At 55.4% G+C, this 24388-nt stretch overlaps 1 protein-coding gene across 3 annotated transcripts in view; it reads right to left on the bottom strand.

The window, feature by feature from the left end:
* Nucleotides 1-24388, bottom strand: part of LOC118249198 (ankyrin repeat and fibronectin type-III domain-containing protein 1-like) — a 201571-nt gene that overhangs the window by 41665 nt on the left and 135518 nt on the right. For all 3 annotated transcript variants that reach the window (XM_035548925.2, XM_035548926.2, XM_050713784.1), the window contains one exon: nucleotides 17642-17682. In XM_035548925.2, the coding sequence (XP_035404818.1) occupies nucleotides 17642-17682 (41 nt within the window). The remainder of the gene's footprint in view (nucleotides 1-17641; nucleotides 17683-24388) is intronic.

Genomic DNA, 24388 nt, shown 5'->3' on the forward strand with positions numbered 1-24388 from the left:
CTGAGCTGCGGGCTCACATGTGGGACTCCTGCACAGCCTGGTTCATTGGCAGATCTGCACCAGGGCTGTGGAAGATGCGGTGAGCCCTGGACCCACCAGGTCACAGTTACAACCACATCTTAACCAAAATTTCCCTCTCCAATTTTTCCACCAGCTCTTGTGAGCATGTCACTACTCAAAGCCCAGCTCGCTGGCCTCTTTTGAGCTGGTACATCAAAGCACGCTGTTCTCTGCTCACACTACTCCCTGCATCCCCAGGTCTTCCCAGCCCAGTGAGACCCCCTCACCACCCAGACCGAGGCACTCTCCCGGCGCTCTGCCCAGTACTGAGATCGTGGCCAGGAGGAGTGCTTAATGGCCCCAAAAACATCAGGGATGGGGGAACAGGAAACGCGTCCCTGCAGGCAAACTGTAGCTCATCCAAGCTTCTTCCCAGAGCAAAGGTCCTCTCCAAAAAGCATGATGAGGATTTACAAAGGTCCCTCTCAGAGAATGGACCAAGAGGGGGAGAGGAGAAAAAAGCACAAGAGAAGAGCCCTTGGCATGCCGCCGGTGGCAGCCTCCAGCCCCCGTCTCCTCCCCACGGCAGGGAAGCGCCACAGAGGTTTGAGGGACTTGAAGGGCTTTGCAATGCAATAAAAACATTCCTGCCGGCAAAGCATGAAACCCCAAAAGTTTATGGGAAACCACTGTCTTCGGATGTCTGCATATCTTCAGGCATCCTGGGAGCTGTAGTTCAAAGAAACCAAGAAAAAAAGAAAGCAGCCGATAATGATGGTTTCTGGACGGAGGCTGTGTGACTATTGGCTCCCACATGAAAGCCCGCATTTCTGGGATGCTGAGCACGTTTCTGCAGCCAAGGAAGAGGAGAGCTCGTTGGCGGCTGGGGCACGAGGGACCCAGGAGGGAGGGAGGGCAAGAGGCACCCGCAGCCAGGGGGCCGAGGAGGAGCAAGCGCCACGATTCAGAGCGAGCACGGTGGGAGCTAAAAGCCAGCTATCCAAGGGAGCAACGTGCTGCAGCACTGCCAGGCTGCTGCAGGGGTGTGAGACCTGCTGGGGTCTGTGGGAAATGTGCTCCCCGAGCGGGACGGGGCCCTCCTCCAGGCCAGGCTGCAGCACGACAGCTTCCTCTGAGCACTGCGAAATCCCGAGGGCACACTCTGGGCTATGGCACCCCATGGCCTCACCTGTGAGCTCATGTCTAGGTGCCTCGGTTTCTCCTCCAGCTCCCAGGTCTTGTTGTGTGATCACCAGCACTGCATGACCCCGCTGTGTCTTCACGACAACGTGAGCCTGGGCGCGAGGCAGAAAACGGCCATCTCCAGAGCAGAGCCTCGGTGAGGGAGCAGGAGAGAACGAGGCTGCTGTCACAGCCTGTTTCCGAAGGGAAAAGCAGCCATATGGATTCAGAGCCTCCTTCAATAGCTCCGAGGAACGCGCGCGCGCTGCCAGGGTTTGATACAGGTTGGCTCAGCACTCCCCAGACACGTAACGCACCTTCTGCAGCCTGAAACGCAGTCATTTAACTGAGCCTCTCTTTGAATTAACGCTGCTCTAAAGATCAGGTTGAAAACGCTGACGTCCATCCATTACACCAGGATTCATTCCCAAAGCTACTGTCTCTTTTTCAAAATGAGCCAAAACAGCAAAGGGTTATTAACCAAGGGGAAAACGAGGACAGGGAGGGAACGTGCTGTTCTTTGATAGGAACTGTGCTAATGAGCATTACAAAAATAAAGATCAGAAAACCTCAATGACAACTTCAACCCCAGAAACGCTGCGGTGAGACCTGAAGCAAAACAAGTGGGAGAACAGAAGGAAAAACCAGCTGTGGCCCAAGCACCGTACAGCAGAGGGGACCACACGCGAAACCCCTGGGTGCCAGCAGCAGGTTGTCTGAAGTGAGCAGTCTGAGATCAGGCTCTTCGTGGAGGAACCCGCAGTGCCTCTGTGAATCCCAGACATGGGCTCAGCCAGCCGCAGAGTGACGAGGACAGGGAGCACCCCTACGTGATGCTGAGCAGCGGCGCTGTGACCCACGGCCACCACCCGCAGCGAGGGCACCGCTGCAGACACTGCTGCGGGTCCGCGCGGCCGCGGTGCCTGCCCCTGGGGCCTGATCCCTCAGCGCTCGGGCCCTGCCACTGCTCGAGGGCCTTATTCTTGGGGCCTCGCAAGCAGCTTTCAGGCTTGCTTGGATCATCGGCTGGGGTTCCCTCAGCTGCCGAAGGGACTCTGCTTTTACAGGGCCGGGTCCAACAAAGCACCTAATCGTGTGCTTATCTCACAGGGTACGGGTGGCCCGGGGAGACCAATGCTTCATGAAAATGCACTTTTCTGGACTAGGGCCATGGCGTTGGAGCTGACACCACCAAACCCTAACCTGAACAGGACCTCCCAGCGCTGCCTCTCCCCTAGAAAAACAGCAAGCCCATACTGAATGTCAACCTATATTTTAGGTGTTTAAAAATAAGCAAACTCACCCTTCTCTACAAAATAACAAAAATCCTGGAAAAAACAGAGCACAAGCTGTGCCTTCACACATCCCCCACCGAGCGCAAACCCAGGACAAGCGAAAGGAGGCTAAGTCCAAAGAGAGGCAGGTTTTCTAACCAAAATGTTAGCACAGCCCTGAAGGTCGTGGTGACAGGTACCGGCGCTGCGGGGAGCCCCCGGGCTCCCAGCGGTGCGCGGGCTCCGCGGGAGACAGGGGCTGGACCCCGGTGGGATGGATGCGCTAAATTAGGAATGAAAACATTCCCCCCTTGGCAGAAGGGTAGGCTCAAAGTGAGCCCTTGTCCAGCACAGCCAGCGGGTGAAGCAAGACGACGATGACAGCTCTGCCAGAGTCCAAAACATACTCGAGACTTGTTTTGAATTACTCTACGCACAGCTTTAAAACACTTAAAAATTTCCATCTGACCTGGCTGCAGAGCCGGGGGGGTGGGAGGGGTAGAAGCTGCGTTTTGTGTCATATTCGGTTTTGTTTCCACGCAGCCGATGCACTGACACCGATGTGAATTTTTTCACCAGGCAGTGAAAAGAGAGACCTCTCGGGGAGGGCAGTGCTGAGAGGAGCAATGGGATTTCTGTGTCGTGGGTGCGGGCACCTGCGGCAGCGCTGGGTGGTTGGCAGCCCCCGAGGAGCAGGGTGGCTCCGGGCGCTCGCACTGTGCCAAGCCAGCGGCCTCGGGCAGTGCCGGGGGGGTGACGAGCCCGACGGGCAAGGCAGCGCCAGCGGCCGGTGCCCAACGCTCCTGCCGGCGGCTCGGCACCGCAAACAACCCTGTAGGAGGGAAAGGGAAAGGAAGAATCCCTTGAGGGATCTGCAAAGCACCAATGGAGCTAAAAATAAGCCCTGACAACAAGTCAGTGTAGAAACAGAAAACCAGGATCCCTAATAATAGAGGGCTGTCAGCTGGAGGGAGGGAGACGCGTGGCACCCCATGCACTGGCGCTGCCCGGCTGTGGTGCAGGGCCGTGGGATGTCAGGGCTGCGGGACACCAGGGCAGTGCTGGGGGGGGACAGCAGGGACCTCGGGCCTCACCTGCGGCACAGACAGACCCCGCTGCCCCGTCTGGAAGAAGCGGCAAACATGTCTCCGAGGTCCTGGTGACTACCCGCACGCAGCGCCCAGCTCTCGGGCAGGCAGGCGTGTCTGCGGGGTTCCTCGCTGCTTTTCATCTCTCTGTTTTCCAGTTACCTCTCAAGACAGGCCAGCCGGCTCCTAGGAACCAGGATGCTCATGCCAAACTCCTCGACCCCTCCTCCGCTCCCTTCCAAGCTCCAAAGTCAAAGCCAAATCTGTCCTTCCCAGTGCTGGTCACCATCTTTCCCACATCCCTCGGATGAGATCAGGCCGGTCTCGGGACTCGTCCCTGCAGCTGTCCGTGTTCCCTTCAGCTATCCTCCCCTTTCCAGGCCCCTCCAAGGATGCGTGCCCTGATCCAGGCTTTCCATCCCCCTGAACATGTGCCATTGCAGACAGAAACATCGGAGCTCAGGCCACGGTGATCTCACAGCTATACGGCAACAGAAACATTCTTGGAAAGTGCATAAAAGGCTGCGGATGGCAACTCGCTCACAATGTGAAACTCAAATGGGAATTTCAGGGCTTCACAGGACCAGAAAACTCTGCCCTGGATGTGAGCATAGTAGATGAGGAGTGTGCAAGGGCCTGGGCTTCACCCACCAGGCGCACACAGAAATTCAAGCACCCACCCTGGTGCCTGCTGCCGCCCTGCACATCCCCGGGGCCCGCAGGAAGAGACCCCCCCGGGGTGGTGGGGGGACCCTGTTCTTCCCCAACCTGCCGGGCTGCGGGGCCGGTGGGGGACATCCTCGGCCACGGTGGGCCCCTGCACGCCCAGCACAGCCGGGCTGTTGGCGAAGAAGCGCAGGGCTGGAGGGACGCGAGGCAAGGACAGGCCACCTGGGAGAGGGGCACCGGAGCCGGCGGGGAGGTAACTCAATGACTTTGGCCACCAAGTCCCACCCGCACCGCCCCCGGCGTCAGGTTCGGGTGACTAATGCTCCAGGAAGGGGACGCTGGTCTCCTGCAACGCTACCCGCTGCTAATCCCGCGGGTTTATCTGTCACTTCCGCACGCCGGGAGCCAGCAGCACCCAGCCCGGCGGTGTGGAGCCGCACAGCGCCCAGCCCTGCTGCTCCTGCTCCCTGCTGCTCCTGCTCCCTGCTCCTCCTGGCCCTTGTGGCCCGGCTGGGGACCCCGTGTCCCCCATCGCCCATATGCCTGGCGCCTCTCCTGCATCTCTGGAGCAGCCACGGGGACGTGCTCGCAGCCACGGGCACCAGCCCTGGGCAGCACCGGGAACCTGCAGCCGGTGCCGGCCGATGCTGTGCAAGTGCCGGGGCGTGTGGCTCGGCGCTAACCCAGCTCTCCTGCTCAGGAATGTCCAAATAAATACCAAAATGCATAAAAAGGACATAAATAAGGTTGCCTGAGATGGCTGTTTGTCTCCCGCCTGGCCAGGACCCCCTCTGCCCTGTTACTGTTTGGCTTGGCAGATGACAGCTGGGTAATTTGTTTCCATTGCAATGAAGTTCTAATTAACTGGAATAAACTTTTTACACTAAGTGTGTTTGTTTAACAAACTGGCTCTTTCAGAGCCTCACCGAGACCTGATTGATGCATGTGAGGGGAGTGGAAACATGCTGGGTGCTCGGGCATTAAAGATGCAGTGTCTGAGCAGGCCGGGCTGAAAGGGCTCTCTCTGTGTTTGGGAAATCAAAAATGACACCCCCGATGTCTGGGCCAGGGTGCGGGTTTCAGCGTGGCCTTTGTGTATTTAGGGCTTCGCGTTCACTTGCAGAGCCCAACAGGTCTCTGAGTGGCGAGGCACGCGGGGACGCAGCAGTCCCTGGTGCCGACAGCCCCGATGGCTCCGGCCACCCCTGGCTGCCGGTTGCGGTCACACCACTGCCAGCAAAACCCCCACTGTGCCGTGCCGCTGAGGGTGAAACCCGCCCCAGTGGGACCCCAGAGGATCCTCGCTTGTGAAGCTGGCAATTGACAGCAGTGAGAACAAGGCAGTCGGGAAGCAGGCGGAGGGGACCTGGGCTCCCAGTGGCGCTGAGTGAGGAAAGGCAGACAGGGAGCAGGGACCTCCTCATCCCCGCAGAGACCCGGTGGGCTTGGGACTGGCAAATCTGAGCCCTGTCGCTGCAGGACAAGGCTCCAGCACACCCAGGCTCCTGCGGATGGCGGGATGCTGTGCACAGGCAGGGGGACTCACTGGAAACATCTGGGAGAGGGCAAAACATCTCGAACGGCAGCACAAGAGCTGCACCTTCAGAAGGACGGCAGCTTCTGAGAGCCGAAAACGGAGTAAGGACCCTCGGGACGAGCACTGATAAGCCCACCCACTGGTGGCCTGGGACCCTGGGACAGGACTTGCCATCAGAAGAGGGACAAGAGAGGAACACGGTGGGGAAGCAACAACAACCCCACTGGCGGGGCGGTGCTGGGCTGTGGGCGCAGAGCCCCATCCGAGCCACTGCACCGCTGCGGTACGGCCTGTGCCTGGATGCACCCCGAGCTGTGCTTCAGCTGTCTAATGAGACAGTGGCATGAATAATAAGCGCTTCTGGAAAACAAAGCATCTCTGACACGAGGGGAGAATGAGCACAGCTGAGCTGTCCCTCACTGGATGCTTTTTCTTTCCTATCTCCCACCACAAAGAAAAACCTGTAACAGCCCCTGCTTGAGACTGTCACCTCCAGAGGTTTTCTTGAGGCATTCAAGCTTTCTGAAGGCTTGAATTTTCTATTTTTAAATATAAAATCGTACATTGCGCCGGTTGGGGTCGGGGCTAGGGTTCATTTTGCTGCCTCCTTTACCTCATTCTCCTCGATGCGCTGCAGGCGTTTCCATTTGCCCAGGGCATGGAGCCATTTCCTCATGGCTTTGGTGGTGGGCGCAGATGCAACAGTGTGGGTTGAGACCAGCCAGGCAGGGACAACGGGCCCCGAGCACAGCCCCACTGAACACAAAGGGATACCCAGCAGTCAACCTGCCTGTGCTGGCCACATCTTGATTCAGTCAGGTCTTTAATTAGGTTCAAATAGAACTATCCAGTGTTTCTTCAGCAATTACTATAGGCTCCCCCTACCTTCAGCTGCATCTTCTGGACGTGTCAGAAGCCACCAGTGGCAGGACAGGCGGCAGAGATTTGTCCAAGCCAGCCGTCCGGGCTCCCTCTGCAGTCAGGGGAGAGACTGGGCACTTCCCAAGTGGGATTTGTTTCCCCAGGAGCTGGATAGCGATGCTGGAGGCGGTGCCTTTTACATGGTGCCCCAAGCTAGAAGAGACACCCAAGCACCCGTGCCCTCTTGCCTTCCCACTCTGCATCCCGTGGGAGTCAGCGTGCTGGTCTGCCTCCTGGCTTTGTTAATGACAGAAATCTGTGGGAAAACTCCAAGCCTTAGATCTCACCTTTGCGCACGCTGCTGTTAGGAAGCAGCAAAGACAACATATTTTCCTCCTTTAATGTCCTTAGACATACTGTTCCCTGAGCAAATTAGTGCTATCTACATGTCTCCCCGTAGTCTGCCCAGCGCAGCCCAAGTAAATCAGCATACTCAGCCTGATTATCCCTCGTCTTCCCAGAGCAAACCACACCACCAGAAGCACCACGCTGCAGTTGACAGAAACCTGAAACCTGACTGCTTTCAAGGCTAACACTGTCATTTCCACCGCCGTGGGCAATTCTTGCCTTTGGTTCTCTCGGAGCTCCGGGGCTGCAGCGAGCGCTGCGCTCCGCACCCCGTCGCTACTGGAGCGAGGAAGGAGGTCACCAAGCTGGAGACAACATGAAGGCTTGGAGAGCACGGATGGGCTTGGAAGGTGCTGTCCCAGGAGATTCTGCTTGCCAGGCTCAGGAGCACGAAAATGCTCTCCTGCAGAACAGCGTCTCTGGCAGGCGAGCCCAAGAACACCTCCTGTGCTGTCACACTCCAAGGAACCGCTCAGACACAAGCCAGGCTGGTTGTGCAATGGCTTAGGTGGGGACAAGCTTTTGAAGGGAGTGCTGGCTGATCTAATTTCTCATCACTCTGTGGCCCAGCTGTCTATCTGGCACCGCAGGTGAAAGCATGGAGAGAAAATACCAGGAGTGTATATTTGAATAAAAAGACAGAACAATCTGGTTGTTCCTTTTCTTCCTCCCTTCCCTACCAGAAAAGCGCCAGAAATTGTGCTCGTGCTTTGCTGACAGGCAAGGCAGCAAGTTGCCGTGCCACCAGCACATGCTCTTGACATGATGTGGGGCAGTGAGGGTGAGTAAGGAGAACGAGGAACTGGAAATTTTCACTCATGGACAGAAGTTTCACGCTCTTGACACCGCTGAAACCTGCTACAATGAATTCACGTGGTCAGGAGACAGAAGCCTCTGCACAGGAGGGGTGAGCAGGGTAGAGAAGGACACTGCATATATATGATGTGTGCTGTTTTTTCTCTAGAATTACAGATCTTTTACTAGTACGTGAAGAAATATAGACGTACCTTTTCACCAAGGATCGAGAAAAGACACAGCGCTGCATACCTGAGCCGACACAGGGCTGCACGAGTTCAGCCTTAAATGCATTTTCTCAGCGGACAGCAAGAAGTAGTGGGTTTGCAAGTCACATGCTAAGAGACTCACAGAGCCAGCAGCAAAACACCATGTGTATTTCTAAACACTCTAGAGGATAACTTCTCAATCTGAAAGGCACGGCAGTCGACAGAAGGTCAAGCAGTCACTGGCTGCCCAGAGACACAGCCGGGACTGGCAGCTCTCCGTGCGGACCAACAAGAGGATGGTGGCAGCAGAGTTGTGCACGCTCAGTACTGCAAAACAGCTATTTTCACAAGGCAGGAGATGGGAGAAACTGACGGCAAAGAAAAGCTTTGAAAAAATAGAATGAAAAAAATAAGAATTCTCTAAGTGGGCTTTATTGAACATCTGTAAAGCCCAATTTTGCAGTTAGGAAAATGAGCAAGTGACTTAAAAACCCTGTTTGCTAAATGAAGGCTCGGAGTGGAAATGGAATACACAACAAAGAGTGGTCAATCTAAATGAAAGATTACAACGTGTAGAAACCTGATAAGGAAAACTAAAGATAGCAGGGGAAAATGCATGGCTGGGCCAGGCTCTGCACATCTGCTATTTGGAGCCCAACAAATTTTCTCAACTGGTCCATTTTTAGGCAGAGGCGGTAGCACTGCTGATAATGATACAGAAAAAGCAAACACAGCCAATAAATACTTATCCTGTATTTGGGGAAAAAATTGAGAATAAGGTACTTCGGAGGAGAGCAGAAGCTTTTCTAACCCATCGGTAACCTCAGCGACATCTCCGAAGGCCAGCACCACCAGCAGTCAGCGCAGACAGCCTGCGTGGGGATGCTCCAGCAGCCCAGGAGAGCTTTCTGGGCACTTGGCTGGCTCTGAGCAGGGCTCAGGCTGCCGCAGCCAGATGGCAAATGACTCCGCCGCAGCAATACGCGGAGCCAGCAGTAGGGGTGACCTAGTTAACTACTACATGGTCAGATGTAAGACCCAGAAGCCAGGGCTCATCTGGAATTAAATTAAGAAATAATTAAAGGATGCAAGTTATAATTAAAGTCAGTCAGCAGGTCTTTGTGGGAAAGAGATCCTGTCAAATGAACCTGATTTCATTCTTTAGTGAATACAGACTGAGTTGAAAAAGGCGCTGTGTACATTATGTCTGTGCAGTCAGAGCTCTAAGTGCTTCACGACACTCAGATTTTAAAAGATAGTACTATACAGTATCCATAAAGCACATTAAACAGATTAAGAGCCGGCTGACAGGTCTCAAACAGAAGTCGTCAACGGGGAATCGTTAGCGAGGTGTTTTCAGCGAGGCTCCACGGGGAGCGCGCTAGTCAGTAATTTCACCAATGATCAAGAAGAAAATACAAAATCCTTGCTCAAAAAATTAGCAGGTGACAGAAAGATTGATGTAACAGTAAATATTGATGAGGAGAGAGTGAAATTAGGGTTGCTTGGTAATGTGGAGCCCATTCAAACCCCGTGTACGAGGGAGCTGCCCAGCGCCACCGCACACCTACGAGGACGAATTCCCGGCCGCATTTGTGAGCAGGGGCTGTGTCCCAGATGGGAGAGAGACTCCAGGAAGGCTCAAGGGTCACCACGGGTGAACAGCTCAGCACAAGGCCCTAATGTGATGCTGTGATGAAAAGAGCTGATGCGGTTCTTGGGGGAGAGGAGAGTTATATATATATAACACTGCTGAGACTGATAGCGAAACGCTCGTGCAATTAAGATGCCCATGTTTAAAATGGGACACTGAAAAACCAGACAGGCTGAAGGGATGAGTCACAAAATTGATCCAAAGGCTGGAAAAACGTCCTGCTTCGAAAGACTTGAGCTACATTCAGTTTATCGACAGAAATTCTGCCCCCCTCCCCCCCAAACCAGAGTGCATTTCAGAGGAGAAAACAGCAGGTGCCAACCACCCCTATCCAGCAGAGACACAGAGCCAACAAGTTGAAACGAGTTTTGGGTCAGGACCAGGTACCTCTCTGAGAAGCCTGGAGGGTTGGATGCCTTTCGGAGGCCAACCACAGCCTTCTCAGCTCACAGAGGAGCATATGGGCAGCATCTGCAGCCCAAACCCTGTGAATCTGATAGTCCCTTCCCCACCAAACCCATGCCAGCGAAGCCCAGTGGGGCCCTGGAGCTCTGAGCCAGGTGACCCCGGAGGGAGCAGCTCTGGAGGGTCCCCATGAGGACATGGGAAGGTGCCGAGCACCAGGCGGGTGCTGGCTCCTGGAGGACGAGGTTGGGAGCCAGAAGCCCCAGGGCTGTGAGGAGTCCCCCGTGCAGGGCTCCTGCCAGCAGCAGGGCACGTAGGAAGGGCTCTCGCAGCACCCGGAGGAACAGCAGCGCACCGAGCGGCGCGGGGAAGACCGCGGCCACTTCTCCCACCCAGCTGCGCAGGCTGCTGCGGGTGGGTGGGAGCCCTCCCATGCCAAGAGCATCTCTGCGTTGACTCACTGCCGCAAACACTTTGCTCTCCTGCTCGGAGAACACAGGCTTGGTTATTTTGTTAAAAAATGCCCGTCTTCCTACGCCTGATTCCCTTTCCATGATTAATGCCGAGCGTAGCGAATGCGGAAGGGCTGCAGCTGGTGCATAGGTGGCTCCTGTGTTGGTCTCGTGCCCTCCACCCAGAAAGAGGCAGCACAGCCCCAGCTTCGATCTTTTCAGTGCCCCCACCACCGGACCAGGGACCCCCAGCACCCGGCCACCCCGTGGCCCTGGCCACGGCTCCTCTGCCCCTCAGCATCCCCCTCCCCAGCATCTCTCCAAGCTGGACGCGCTGTCCTTCTCCTCCTCGGTGCCCACTCCTAGGCTGACCCAGCAAGTCCTTTTGTTCGCCCTCAGGGAATGTTTCCTCCACGTTTCCCCCGGGGGGGAAAAGGGGAGCACAGTGTGAGGACCGGACCCAAGCCCCCAGAAGCCAACTTGGCAGCACCAGGAGAGCGCTCAGCTCACAGGACTGCACAGGACGGGACAAAGGAAGCACAACGTAAAGACACCAGTGCTGGAGACGGGGAGTCAGGGCCAAGCAGGTTTTTAATTGGACTGGAGGTGAAATTACAAAAAAAGAAAAAAAAAAATTAAAAAAATACAGCTTTGGTTTAAAGAAAGGGGCTGGGGGGATAGGAGAAAAAAGCCCTTCAAGTTTCTATGACAACCAGCACAGCAAGAGCCTGCATTGCAATCTCACTTAACACATTAAAAGCTGCACAGAAACAACTAAACCCTAAACTTAGTTCTGCTGGAGCTGGGCACCGTGGGCTCCTCCAGCCCCAGCCGCTCCTCCTTCCGTCCAGCGGGGCTGAAGCCGAGCAGCTTCTTGTCCCCGCTCCCTCGGGCTGGGATATTGGTTAGGCTCCATGTGGGCACGGGGAGAGAAGGGGGCCTCTGCCCTCGGGTCTGGGTGTGGAGCACCCCACCACGGTCCTCCCACCCCATCAGCTGGAGGGGCCTGGGGCAAGCACTCCCGTACACCGAGCAACAAAAAAGAAAACGGTAAAGAATTGCATTTGTTCTTACTTTGCAAAAAATGTGTTCTTCGGTAGGACCTACCCAGAATGTAACCTGCTGCTATTGGAGAGGTGCTCAGCACCTGTGCAGCACCGGCCCCCATGGGCAGGAGGCAGCAGGAAGTCTCCAGAAGACCCTCTGGGATCTGGGTGTTACTGCTCAGGACTGGGCCACCTTAGCTTACAAGGGCTGGGGAGACTTCCCAAGGTCCAGAAGGAAAGCAGCAGAGCCGGCCGGAGGCTGCAGCACCGACTTCTCCTGCACTCCACAGACATTCAAAGCTGGGAGCTACCTCCTGCCATTCGTACCCGCCCTGCCAACCCTCCTCTCCTCGTCAGCTCCAGTCCAGATCCACTCTCCATCCCCCTGACCAGCACGGTAATCTTCTTTACCTATTACGCTGCCCGTAAGGAGCTCGCTCCCCAGCTCCGCAGATGACTGGCTAGCCAGGGCTGGTTGGAAGCTGGGGCTCCTGGGGGGGCTCCGCTGCCCCTCGGTGCCAACCCACGCCCCAGCCTCGGGCTGCCCATCCCTGGGGAGCCCAGCGCCTCTCTTCCAGCCCCACGCTGCGCCATCCTGCTGGCAACACTGCTTCAGCCTTTCCTATGGCCGGGAGACCATTCTCTAACCCTGTGAAGGCAGTTTTGGGCCGATTTCTTGCTGTGTTGAGTAGCCGACTGCCTCAGAACAAAGACGTGGGGCTGGGCACTGCTCCCCCTCTCCCCAGTGCTCCCCTTGCATCTGTACCACCTCTCACTCCCCTCTTTCCCTGTGCTTGGCACTTTGCAGGTGAGTCTGCGTTACTCAAAGAGTGTCCCAGCCAAATGGCTCTCAGCCACTGCAAAAGAAGTCAGACCTCGCATACATGTACATATTGTTGTCATTACTACTGTAATAATAATGCCTGAGTTAAGGAGGCAATCAAATGAACACCCCACTTAGGGACACATCTAGATGATTATGATGGCCTTTAATGCTTCCAAGATGTAAATACCGACTTCTAGATCCTTAAAGATGCCAAGGTTTTACAAGATAATGATTCAACGATGAAGCACTCACTTTCATGTAAGTGCTGGCACAGAAAAGTCTTGGTGTAAAAGATGAAATGTTCTACCTTAAGAGCAGGGCGATAATGAATTAGCTGCAGAGACGTCTTGGCAGAATGAATACTGCAAGGCAAAACAAACACAAGATGCTGCTTTACGTAAGGCAGTTTCAGAGGTTCGTTGTGTTTACACCTCTGAGGCTGAAGCATGGAAGGTGGGTGGTAGTCTTTCATCCGAAATGGAGACAGAGCCATAAGGTGCGCCTATAAAAGGGCTGTGGGATGCTGCTGGTGCGAGATGTGGGCTTTGAGACATCAGGGCTCTTCAACATGACCACATCCTCCCAAGGGACTGAACGAGCAGATCAATGGAGAGCCTTTTGTGCCGCTGCAGCAGCGTCTGTCTTGACACCTCAAAGTGCCTGGCAATGAACTGCTCCCGAGTGAAGCCGCCCCTGACAGCTGAGCACCGCTCTCAGCCAAGGAGACAGCCTGGGCGGGCAGCTCCTGCAGCAAGTCGGTGACACTTTAATTAAACCCAGGTATTTCGGTCCGCATTTGCTAGGGGTTTTATGACTGTTATTACAACGAAAATTTCTTTCTCAATTTGAAGAAACTGAGAAACTGTCAGTCCGTGCCTGACATTGAAGAGCCAATATATGCCACCAGGAATTAGCCTTCCTCAGCGCCTGCCAGGGCTGCTGAGCGAGGCCACCCCTTCCCGCAGTCATCAAGCAGACGTGCCTGTCCCAGGAGAGCCCGGTCCTGCCACTGAGCATGGCAGCCCTGGGTCTTCTGCCAGCAGCCAGCTCAGGAAACTGCCTCGTTCTGCTCCACGGAGTGCAAAGGGGCCTCTGTCAGAAATGGGGAAGGACTGCTGGATGCCCGGCTGCCCAGAACAACGTTACAGCTGTGTCAGCAGCTTCCTAAACTGGGTGACAAAGCAGCGCTGGGCTCTGAGGCTGGATCCAGCCCCTGGGGTGCTCCTTCCCCAGTTGAGGCCTGCCAGAGCCCAGCTGGAGCGGGGCTGCGGGCGGGTTGCATGGGGAGCTACGTCCCCAGACTGCATCAGACGAGATCGATTAGGTTGGGATATATCACACACATTGCGACACCTGAGCAGCCCTCTTCAGAAGCACAGCACGAGGAAGGTGGCTGTGCCTGTTCTCACGGGATGCAGCAGGAGGCTGGAGCAGCCCTTGCAGGTGATGAATCCTGCACAGCTGGCACCGTGCTGGACCCATGGCCGCCCCCAGTACGCCAGGCTCCTCTCTTGGGAATTTCAGCTACAGCAGCTCTTTGTGTGCCTGTTCTTCCTAAGGTGCTTTCTAGTTCATTCAGTTCTCAGGTGACATGAGTCTTTAAGATTAAGCCTTCTTGATCCAAGCAGCATTCTTGCATGTAATGTGGAAGAGGGAACGTTGCGTCCTGGACACACAAAAAGCCGGGATTTGCAGCTCCTGACATGGGCCAGGAGCTGGAATGTCCCTAACCACCCTTGTGAAACCCTCAGAAGTCCAAATATCTCCCCAGAGTGGGCAGCAACATCACTGCAGCTCTGTCTGGGACCCCTGCCTTCCCAGTGCACTTTGCTGGGTGCCTGCCCCATCACTTTGGGGACATCCCAGCAGGAAATCTGTGCCCAGGAAAAGCAGTGGCAAAACCCACTGCTCAGAAGACTTCTGGGACCCATGTCCTTCCGTTTTCTTTTTCTCTAACCTAGACCTGCTGTGAAAGCCCAAAGGCACCAAGCAGCGAGCAGGGGTGCTCTGACCCAGCTCTCAGAGTGCAGGGGATGCTCAGCAGTGAGCTGCTGTCTCTGAGCACAGAAAAGGAAAAGCAGAGGAAAAACTGCCAAGTTTGCTCCAGTATAGGTGGCCCTCCAGCCACCTGCTTCCAAGCTTCTCTCAGATCACCAGCCTGGCCATGCGGACGTGTTGATAAAACCCCGCAGCTCAGCTCGGCTTTGGGAGCCAGCCGCAGGCTGCAGCCTGTGCTCCCACCCTGCAGCCTGCAGGGCTCGGGGAGCACGGCTGCTGGGGTGCTGCAGGAGTGCTGTGTATTTATGTTTCAATACAATTATTAAGTAGATTTCTGCATATATATATAAGATGCTTGATGTGTGTATATATATCATGTATGCCAATATGGCATATATATGCACAAATATTTAAGTGATAAGCATTCGCCCTTCTAGTGTAAAACCCCTGTAGTGTAAGGTTAATTATTCTTTAGTTTCAAGGCAAATAATTGATAATAAAAACATATGGGCACAAAAGGTATATGAATCAAAGAATCACAGAATGGCTCAGGTTGGAAGGGACTTTAAAGATCACCTAGTTCCAAACCTCTGCCAGGGGATGCCACCCACTAGATCAGGTTGCCCATGGCCCCATCCAGCCTGGCCTTGAACACCTCCAGGGATGGGGCATCCATAGCTGCTCTGGGCAACCTGTTCAGCGCCTTAATTCCCCCCGAGTGAAGAATTTCTTCCTCACATCTAATCTAAACCTACCCTCTTTTAGTCGCACGTAACTTTGCAAAACATGAGTGATATCCCAGTGAGCTAGGTAATTTAACACCCCTCAGCAGCTCGGCCAGACCTGCCTGCATCTGGGCTGCCTGTGAAGTGCCACCCACTGCCGGGGGCCCGGCGCTGAGCCCTGCCATGCAGGAGGGCTGTGGTGTCAAAAATGGCTCTGCCTGGGGCAGCAGAGGTGCCAGCAGCAGCCAGAGGATCAGAGCGGAGCAAGCTGGAGGCAGCAGAACCAAGAGGCATCACGGACCTCTGCTGCAGAGCAGGCAGGTTCCCAAACAGCCACCGAGGAAGATAAATAGGATGGGAATTAAGCCAAGTCAGATTGTTGTGATGAGACAAGTCACGGCGGATACCACAAGCCACTCGGCCAAATGCACCGTGGCTTGTGGCACAGGGAGCCAGAGAGCACCGACGAGCACCTGGATCTATGGGAGCTTCTGTCTGCGCCTGCACCCACCGCCCTGACCTGGCACCGCTGCACATGCAGTGAGGTGGGAAGGCCTTGTTCTCCGTTGTAAGGTAGAGAAATGTCCCCCATTTCTCTGATGAGATGAACTACAAAAGCAGCACTATGCTTTTTGCTATCTACCACCACAACCCCCCCACGGGAAAACTGAAGAGTTTTCCTGCTCTTTATATGTTTTCTCCAAATCTCTGACAAAATCTCACAAAAGCTCCAGCTGGAAGAGGGACGCTAGAGATGCTTCAGTCTTTTCTAAGCATGCTCGTCAAAAACTTGCACTCTACATAAGCACACAACAGCACTATGAGAAGAAATCTCAGACGACTCTTAGTAGAGGTCACAAACACACATTTATAAATCCTCTGCCAAACGTGTGTTGATTTTGTCATTGCATCTACGATGACTCCATAGCCTCCTGGGGGATACCCCTCTGATCTCCCACAAAGCTCCGTGGGATTATACAGCCTGGGAAATGGTTCTGGCTGTATTTTCAGAAGTCTTTTGCTGCCAGTGGTCTTGGGAAGCTGGTGGTCAGCGCTGCCTTGGGGCAAGCGGACAGAGCAGCTCTGAAATGAGACTTTAGTAGGGACCCAGGAGACTAGTGTTGAGCTTGCAAAAACTTCCAGTGCTTAAAGAGAGAGGAGCCAACAGATAACCAGGAACACAAAGGAACTGGCACTCCCCACGCCAGGCAGCAAGCCAGCAGCTCCTGAAAGGGTTTGGGGACACACTCTGGCATCCCAGGACACTCCAGATGCATCTGCTCTAAGTGTAAACGGGATCAGGAGGGGAGGGACGATGCAGCCACAGTGCTTGCTGTGGGCTCAGCAGTGCTGGGAGCAGCTCTGTAGGAACGGTTTGGGAAGCAACAAGGAAAAAAACAAGAGCAGAAGCACAGTGAATTTTGGAGGAGAGAAGATTTCCTCAAGCCAATTCCTTTTTAACTCTCCGAAACATACCCTCCACTGACAATCCTGCATGTCAGAGCACTATTCCACAACTTCAGAAACATCTATGGCATTTTTTTTCAGAACAAAACAGGCGATAACATAAGGATGCTTCACTTCTCCCAGACAGACCAGGAGCAGTACAGGGTCCTACAAGCGAACGTGCTCAGCAGCGCAATGCACAGCTGTTTTGTGATCAGGGCCAGAATTGAAATTCTCACCACAGGTTTTCATAGAGTTTGCCTCCATCCAACTCATCGTGCTACCAGACACATCCTTCCAGCAAAGAGACAACCTTCTTTCCTCAAAGGTGCCATGCTGCCGGCAAGGCTCTGGAAGTGCTGGGTGCAACAACATAACCCTCCTGAGAGAGCTAGCTCTGTTTGCATTTCAATACGGGTCGCAGAGGTCGACAGCACTGTAAGTGCTCCGCTTGCTCTCGCTCGCTTATGGACTGTCGCAGCTAGCTCAGAGCCACGGCCAAGGGCACACACTAAGTCACCAACTGCTCGAGTTGGTGGGGTGATTTGCAGATCCTTTGTTTGTGTTCATGAATATGGTGGCCCCAGAGAGCCTCCTCCTTCTCTCTCACCCCTGCGGCTCACCGCGATTTGCACTTAAGCTGACGGAGGAAGACAGGCATCAATGTCAAAGCACGGGCTGTGGAGATGCGCGAGACCAGCCCGTTGCGACACGGAACGAAACCCTTCAGCTCTCCACAGCAGCGCAGCTGTGCAAACCAGGAGCAGAGGGAGCCAGAGGTGGGAGAGGTCACCTCCGCATCCCCGCTGCCCGGCCGCCGGGTCCCAGCTCTGCTCCCCAGGCTCAGCCAAGCTGTCGTGACTCCTCCTGACCTGATTTAATGATCTGCGTATGCCCCGAAGCCAAAGCGATTGACAGCCCTTCCACTGTTATCCTCACTCGTGTAATTGCGGCAGCTATTCTTGTACGCTGAAATGTCTAATCTTAGTAAGCCACAGAGCTGCTTGATAATATGGACCAACGGGGAATTTCCACGCAATTACTCACCGCAGCTACTGGCACTTACTTTGGCTGGTAAAAGTCCTTCTTGTCTGCTGACCCCAGGCTCTGCAAGACACAAGACAAAACAGATATGTTTCTTTAACCCTTTGCCAAGCAAGTTTCACTGATGAAGATGTGTGGCAAGCAGGCAAAGCTGTGCCTATGGGTGTGTGGGGGCTGGCTAGGCAGGCTCGGGGCACCTTCGTCTGCCTCTCCCAGCAGGCAGCTCAGGACCTGCAGCCACTGAGCATACCGCAGGCAGAGCCCGCAGGCGGCTGGGGCTGTGACAGGACAGAGTCAAAGCAGGGGTACAAGGATGCGTTAGGTTTGAACCCAGTGGATGCAGGCACATCCAGGTCTGCCACCGCTTGCAGAAGTGTGGCACCTTGCATCAGGAGGGGAGGCTGGAAACAGGATGGGGTGCAGGGCCAGCGGAGAGCCCGAGCCCCACAGCCACTCCCTGGGGATAGGGCCATGAAATTCTTCTGCCAAGAAAAACCACACCGGACCCCAAGCACATGAAAACCTATCTGGGACAGACTGCCGCATGCCGAGGCTCCCATTTGCTAGCACCTGCGCAAATGTCACAAACTCCACCACCACCATGATCTGCTGAAAGTCTGACACCGTCCCAGGCACCCACCGGGGGCTGCCGGAGTGCCGGGTCCCCGGGAGCTGGGCCGAGCACAGAAGGGCCACCGCCACCCAAGGGCTGCAGGAGGGCAGGCTGCGCTGGACACGGAGGATGCTCGCGGCAGGCCGGATGGACAGACAGACCCACCAAACCTGGGTGTCAGCAAGGCCGTCTCCTCCTCCTCCTCCTCCTCCTCCTCCTCCTCCTCTTCTCGGGGGCAGTCCTCACCTCACACCCCGCCAGGATGGGGGGCAGCAGCCCGCAGCGCGGGGTGGCCCCACCACCGTCCCCGTTGTCCCTGTCCCCACAGACGTGTGCCGGCTCGCGGGCAGCGCTGGGGCTGGGCCGGCTGCCTGCTGGAGTTTTGCTCCACGGTTGCCAGGCAATGGTGAAGGCGAACGCCGAAGCGGCGGGGAGCAGCGGGCCCGAATGCTAATCAGGGGCGCAGGAGCAGTCCCAGCCCCACGCTGCCCCTGCCAGCACCCCCCCGCCTCAGGCCTTGCTCCCACCCGGGGGCAGAAGAGCGGAGGAGGAAGGCCCCGGCTTTAAGCAGGCAGGGCTGAGCCGGGCCCAAAACGCCCCACGGCCCCCAGGGGCTGCCAGGCCAGCGGGCAGTGCCCCGGCTGTGTCTCCCCGGGGCTGGGGGGCACCCGACGTCGGGTGGGTGGCACCAGGAGCATGGGGCTGGGTGTATGCGGCCCTCATGCTCGTCCTGGGATGGATAAGTGCCTGAGTCCTGGCCTGGGGCAGAGCTGGAGCACAAGGGGCAGCCCCTTTGGGTGCCGAGGGTTGTGCGAAAGCTCGGGGGGAGCAACGGCAGCAAGGGGTGACAGCAAAAGCTCCATGTGATGGGAAACGTGCCCGGCAGTAACGGCACAGGGCAAAGGCAAGCCAACAGCATGTCCTGCTGCACCCTCGGAGCAAACAGCTTCCCAAGGAGGATTTGTCTCTTGCTGAGGTCTCTTCCGCATGTTGCAGTGCTCCTCCTCACAGAGCCTTCCTCCAGCCTCCCCACAGGCAAATGCTCCTCGCCAGCTGGTTTGTTTCACCACCCTCGTGGTCTTCCTTGGGAAATGTCCTTGCACTGCCCCTGCCCAGCACTTGCCTCATTCTCACTCCACTTCACCATCAAAACAGGCACGTTCCCAGATGCAGTGCTGCAAGCAAGCCCCCACCTCGGGAACCTCCACTCTTTCTGGCACAGCACTCCCACGAGATATTTCATTACTTCTTTAAACTCGACATCTAAACCACAGAGGGACGGTTCCCAAACTACGGCTACAACGCAGTTCACGAGCCACAACAAATTCAGCTTCATAAGATACCTGTGCCAGCAGGGATCGCGGAGAGCTGGCGATATTTAAGGACAAGCTGCAAGCAGCTTCCTCAGCACCCTCCAAGCGACACATGGAGAATGTGCATCCTGCAGTCCGACCCCAGCCCAGCTGCAGCTGAGCCCTGAGAGAGAGGCTCCCAGCATCCCCCCAGGCCCTCAGCGGGTCTGGGCCAGCAGGGAGCTGGCGAGGAGCGAGCAAAGCCATTGGCCACGGCCAGCAGCAAGAGCCCCCATGGGCACAGCCGCTCAGCCCCGTCTGCAAGCCCCTGGGCAGGATGAGCTGCACATGCATGCTCCGAGATGGGGTGGTGGGAGCTTGTCGAGCAGCTGGTTTTTAAAAGTCACAGAAAACTGAGAGGGTATTAGAGAGCTGGAATAAAACGGTGAGGCACTAGCTTTGGAGAGAGGAAAAACAAAACAATACAATGGGGAGCGATTGTAGCAGTGACTAGCCAAAACATCTGATTTTGAGCCTTATTAAGAAAATAGCTATCGAGGAGGGAAAGCAGAATTCCAGCAACATGTCCAAGGAATCAGGCCTGGAGCAAGGCCCAGAGCTGTGGATCAGCTCCTGGCTCTACCACCACCCCACTGGCTGACCTCAGGCTCTTTCTTCCCTCTCCGTGCCCAAGCCTCCCCAATTCCTTTGCCTCATCCCTCTCTTCCCGGAAGAGAGAGGGACCACGCGCAGCAACCAGGCAAAATTCCCACCGCATTTCAGGTCTTTCTGCTGAGCACACACAAGGTACGAGGACGTGCTTTGACCACCTCTACGAGAGATGCAATCGATGGGTGAGTGGTAGATGGAGGCAGCCGCAGCATCGCCCTGGGGCAGCGACAGCCCCAGCCCTACTGCACAGAGTACGGCAGTCTTGGCTGACAGCCGCAGGAGGGGACGATGGCAAAGAAGTGGTCGAGGGAAGGACCACTTGGTGGAAAGATCACCGTAAGGAAACAGAGCAGAGTGAAACAGAGGAAGGGAACACAAAGCCGGAATCTTAGGAAAAACGTCCTGGCACTCAGCTTCAGCAGAGTTTGAACCAGCTCCACAGGGGAGGAGTAGAGCAGCATTTCTATGGGCTTTTAGAAAGCTGGCCTGATAAGGCATGGAGACCTGTGCCAAGGGGACAGTTCCTGGCCTTACAGGGACCTAGGGAGAGCTCTTCTTTTCCTGTCTGTGCATGGGGACTGGAAGAGGCAGAGAGCTCCCAAAAATGAGCAAAAGGTGGCTTGACATTTTTCTTTGCCTTCTGGAAGGAAGGAGAGTTCCTCCTGAACCGATACAGGCTATGGAGGCTTTTATCTGTGCAGTTATACAATGAAAAAACAAATGCCTGCCTTCGTGCTTGCATTATTACTGGTGGTCTGCTGGCTGCCAGGAGAGTCATCTGCTGGTGGTTCAGGCACATCAGTGCATAGCTGGAGTCTCCAGAGGCTGCGGCATGACGGCTCCACAACCAAAATAAATCCGGGAGCCACAGAGGCTCTGGGAGGCTTGCTGATGCTGCAGGGAGACCCCAGCCTTCCCGGGGGGACAAGAGGAGTGGCAGCATCCCTGAGTTCAAAGAGCCCCCCGCATGCTCCGAGCCTCCCCACGCAGCGTGAGTCACCCTCCAGCGGGGCCGCGGCGCTGCCTCTCGTTTGCTCACTTCATTGATGACTCAGGGTTTAGGAAGCACGTTTTAAATCCCTTAATGAAATAATGGAGAGAGTCTTTTTTTTTTTTTTTTTTTTTTCCCGGCATGTATTTTTAAAACAAATACTTGAACGAGGCTTGCGCCCATCTCCGTCATTCCCTCCCGAGACACACGGAGGTGAATGGCTGGGGGGACCGAGCCTGGGGGCACCTGGGGGGCAGAAGCAGCCCCCGGCACCTCCTGGCGGGGCTGTGCAGGGAAGGAGGGAACCCATGACTGGCCTGGACAAGCCCTGCAGAGCGCAGCGGTGCCCCGGGGCACTGCTCAACAGCGAGGCTGAGCCTCGGGGGCGCCCACCCTTCTGAACGCGGATGGGTGCTTATGGTAACCTCCTGCCCCTGCAAATTGCCCCAGCAAAACAAGGGAGCAGCAGAACGGGACGCTGGCACCACGTCCACAGCTCCTGGGCCAGGATGCAGCCTGCCAAGACGGGGGGACTGTCTGCCAACATGATTAAGAAAGTGTTGTCCCAAGCACGGCCAAGGTCATTACCATCACCCCCAGAATCCTCCCCACATAAGAATAACTGACCCAGGCTGGGACTGCGCTTGTTTTGAACAAAAGACCTCTCTGCGTGATGCTCAGAGCCCTTCTGCTCTTGCCTCCAAAAGTGCAACATCACAAGAAGCACTTTAGGATGGTAAGAGGGCAAAAGGAAGGTAACAGGATGAACTGAGAGATCAGAGTGGTTTTATTACCATATGTTGTGGTTTAACCCGGCTGGCGGCTAAACACCACACAGCCGTTCGCTCACCCTCCCCCCTCCCTCTCCGGGATGGGGGAGAGAAACGGGAAAGTGAAGCCTGTGAGTTGAGATAAAGACAGTTTATTAAGACAGGAAAATAATAATAACAATAATAATAATAATAATAATGATGATAGTATTAATAATAATAATGTGTACGAAACAAGTGATGCACAATGCAATTGCTCACTACCCGCTGACCGATGCCCAGCCTATCCCCGAGCAGCCGGCCCCCCCACCCCGGCTAGCCACCCCTATATATTGTTCAGCATGACGTCAGATGGTATGGAATACCCCTGTGGCCAGTTTGGGTCAGCTGTCCTGGGTCTGTCCCCTCCCAGCTCCTGCTGCACCCCCAGCCTGCTCGCTGGCAGGACGGAGAGAGAAGCTGAAAAGTCCTTGGCTTGGTGTAAGCACTGCTCTGCAACAATTAAAACATCAGGGTGTTATCAGCGCTCTTCTCATCCTAATCCAAAACATAGCACCCTGCCAGCTACTAGGAGGAAAATTAACTCTGTCCTACCTGAAACCAAGACACCATAAAGGAACCACCATAAGGCCATATGCCCGGGTTCTTAAAAAAAAACACCCCTTGCAGGTTGCTTTTAACCTGCCTGTAAAAGTGCAGCCCCCAGGCTAGTGGAGCAACACCAGCAGCACCCGGACCCTCACCGAGGCTGCCCCTGTAGCACTAACACGCAGAGAGCAGCAAGGCAGCGGAGCCCCGGCGCCTGCCTGCTCCCACTTCCCCAGCGGCCTTCCCATCGCTGCTCTTCCCAATGCTCCTCACCCAGAGGACAGAGCAACCCCACGGGAACAACACAGCACCCTGGCTGGCTTCAGCGCTGCCCAAAAATCTCCTTTTAAATACTACCCTTTGTACAAAATGTCAAAGGCATCCGTGGACTTGGCTTTTTGTTTAAACCATGACCCACCACTTTCACGAATCCTTCGCAAACCTCTGAGAACTAGGGCCAAGCTGAGTGCCTGAAATTATTTTCTTAATGTCACATTTCAGGCACTAAGGAAACTACTTTGCAAGTTGCTGCCAGCCTTGCTGGTCCCCAGCAAGAATTAGCACAACACGCTGCAGACATAGAAGATGAGACCACTTTAAAGGACAGCACCGAGTTCGGAAATTCAGCCAAGCTGGGGAGGTAATAGGCACGGCGGTGCAAACGAGGTTGCTCACGGAGGGGCTGAGGCAGAGGTTTTGCATTAGCTGTTTATTCACACCAGCAGACATCAATCCTGTTGTACTTTTAACTCTCCTAATATGTTGCCGAGCATAATCTCAGCTCATCTTTTTCCGGGCAGTGTCCCTAGGAGAGCGAAGTTATTAGCGAGGCTGAAGAAGCCTCATGCAATTGTTCAGAAACGACACCAAACTAATCCCCAAAGACAGGCAGCTGCTTGCAGGTGGCAGCTTTCTGAGTCGTTCCAATAAACTCTAGCTCAGTAACTCCCAGAATAATCAATGCCCACACAAACAGGAGGCAAAAACCAAGGGTTGAGTTATTTTTCCCTGCTAGAGGAGCAGGGAAATAAACTTTTGGGCCAAAGTCCACACTGCAAAGCTGCCCTCCACAAACCTCCTCGCCTGCTGGGACAGCTGCACCCACACGGGCAGCGATGCTGCAGCTCCCACCTCGTGCCTGAGGTCCTGGGAGGGGACAGGCTGGCTGCTGTGGGATTTGGGCACAGCGGGCAGCCGCTCGGCCCCGAGGCAGGGCAGGGTGCACAGGGAGCTGTGGCTGCGCTGCCTGTTCCCCCCCAGTGAGATCCTGGCGGTTCTGCTTTCAGACACAGCCATTAGTCAAGCTCGGCGTATCTGCAGCATGCTGCATTTATGACTAATCGGGAGTCAATGCCTGACTGTCGGCAGGGCAAGAAAATTCAGAGCACTGGGATGCGAGAGGATTGCTTGGAGGTTTTGTCCACCCGTCCTTGCTAACAGCACCCCTCTGCGTGAGGGCTGACCCCCCCAGCGCAGCCCATCGCTCAGCATGACCCACCTGCGGCACAAAATCCGGTACCTTAGCCCCAAAATCTGGTGGCAGGGGAGGGCACAGGCCAGGCCATGTGTGGTGGGACAGAGAGAGCAGGGGGAAGGAGGAAGACGCGTGCCTCATGGAGGCCCTGGTCTCTTGGAGGACCCGTTTTGGCAGAGGCAGCCCCCAAACACTGGCGGGCATGGGGATGTGCGTGACAGCAGCCCCAGCTCAAGCCCCGGCCTTGCACCGTCATGATCCTGCCTCCTGCTGGGACCGACCCAGCCAGGGGATGCTGATGTTCCCAAAGCCAGGGGATGCTGATGTTCCCAAAGCCAGGGGATGCTGATGTTCCCAAAATCTCACTGT

Source organism: Cygnus atratus, chromosome 15, assembly GCF_013377495.2.
Source record: "Cygnus atratus isolate AKBS03 ecotype Queensland, Australia chromosome 15, CAtr_DNAZoo_HiC_assembly, whole genome shotgun sequence".
Classification (NCBI taxonomy): domain Eukaryota; kingdom Metazoa; phylum Chordata; class Aves; order Anseriformes; family Anatidae; genus Cygnus; species Cygnus atratus.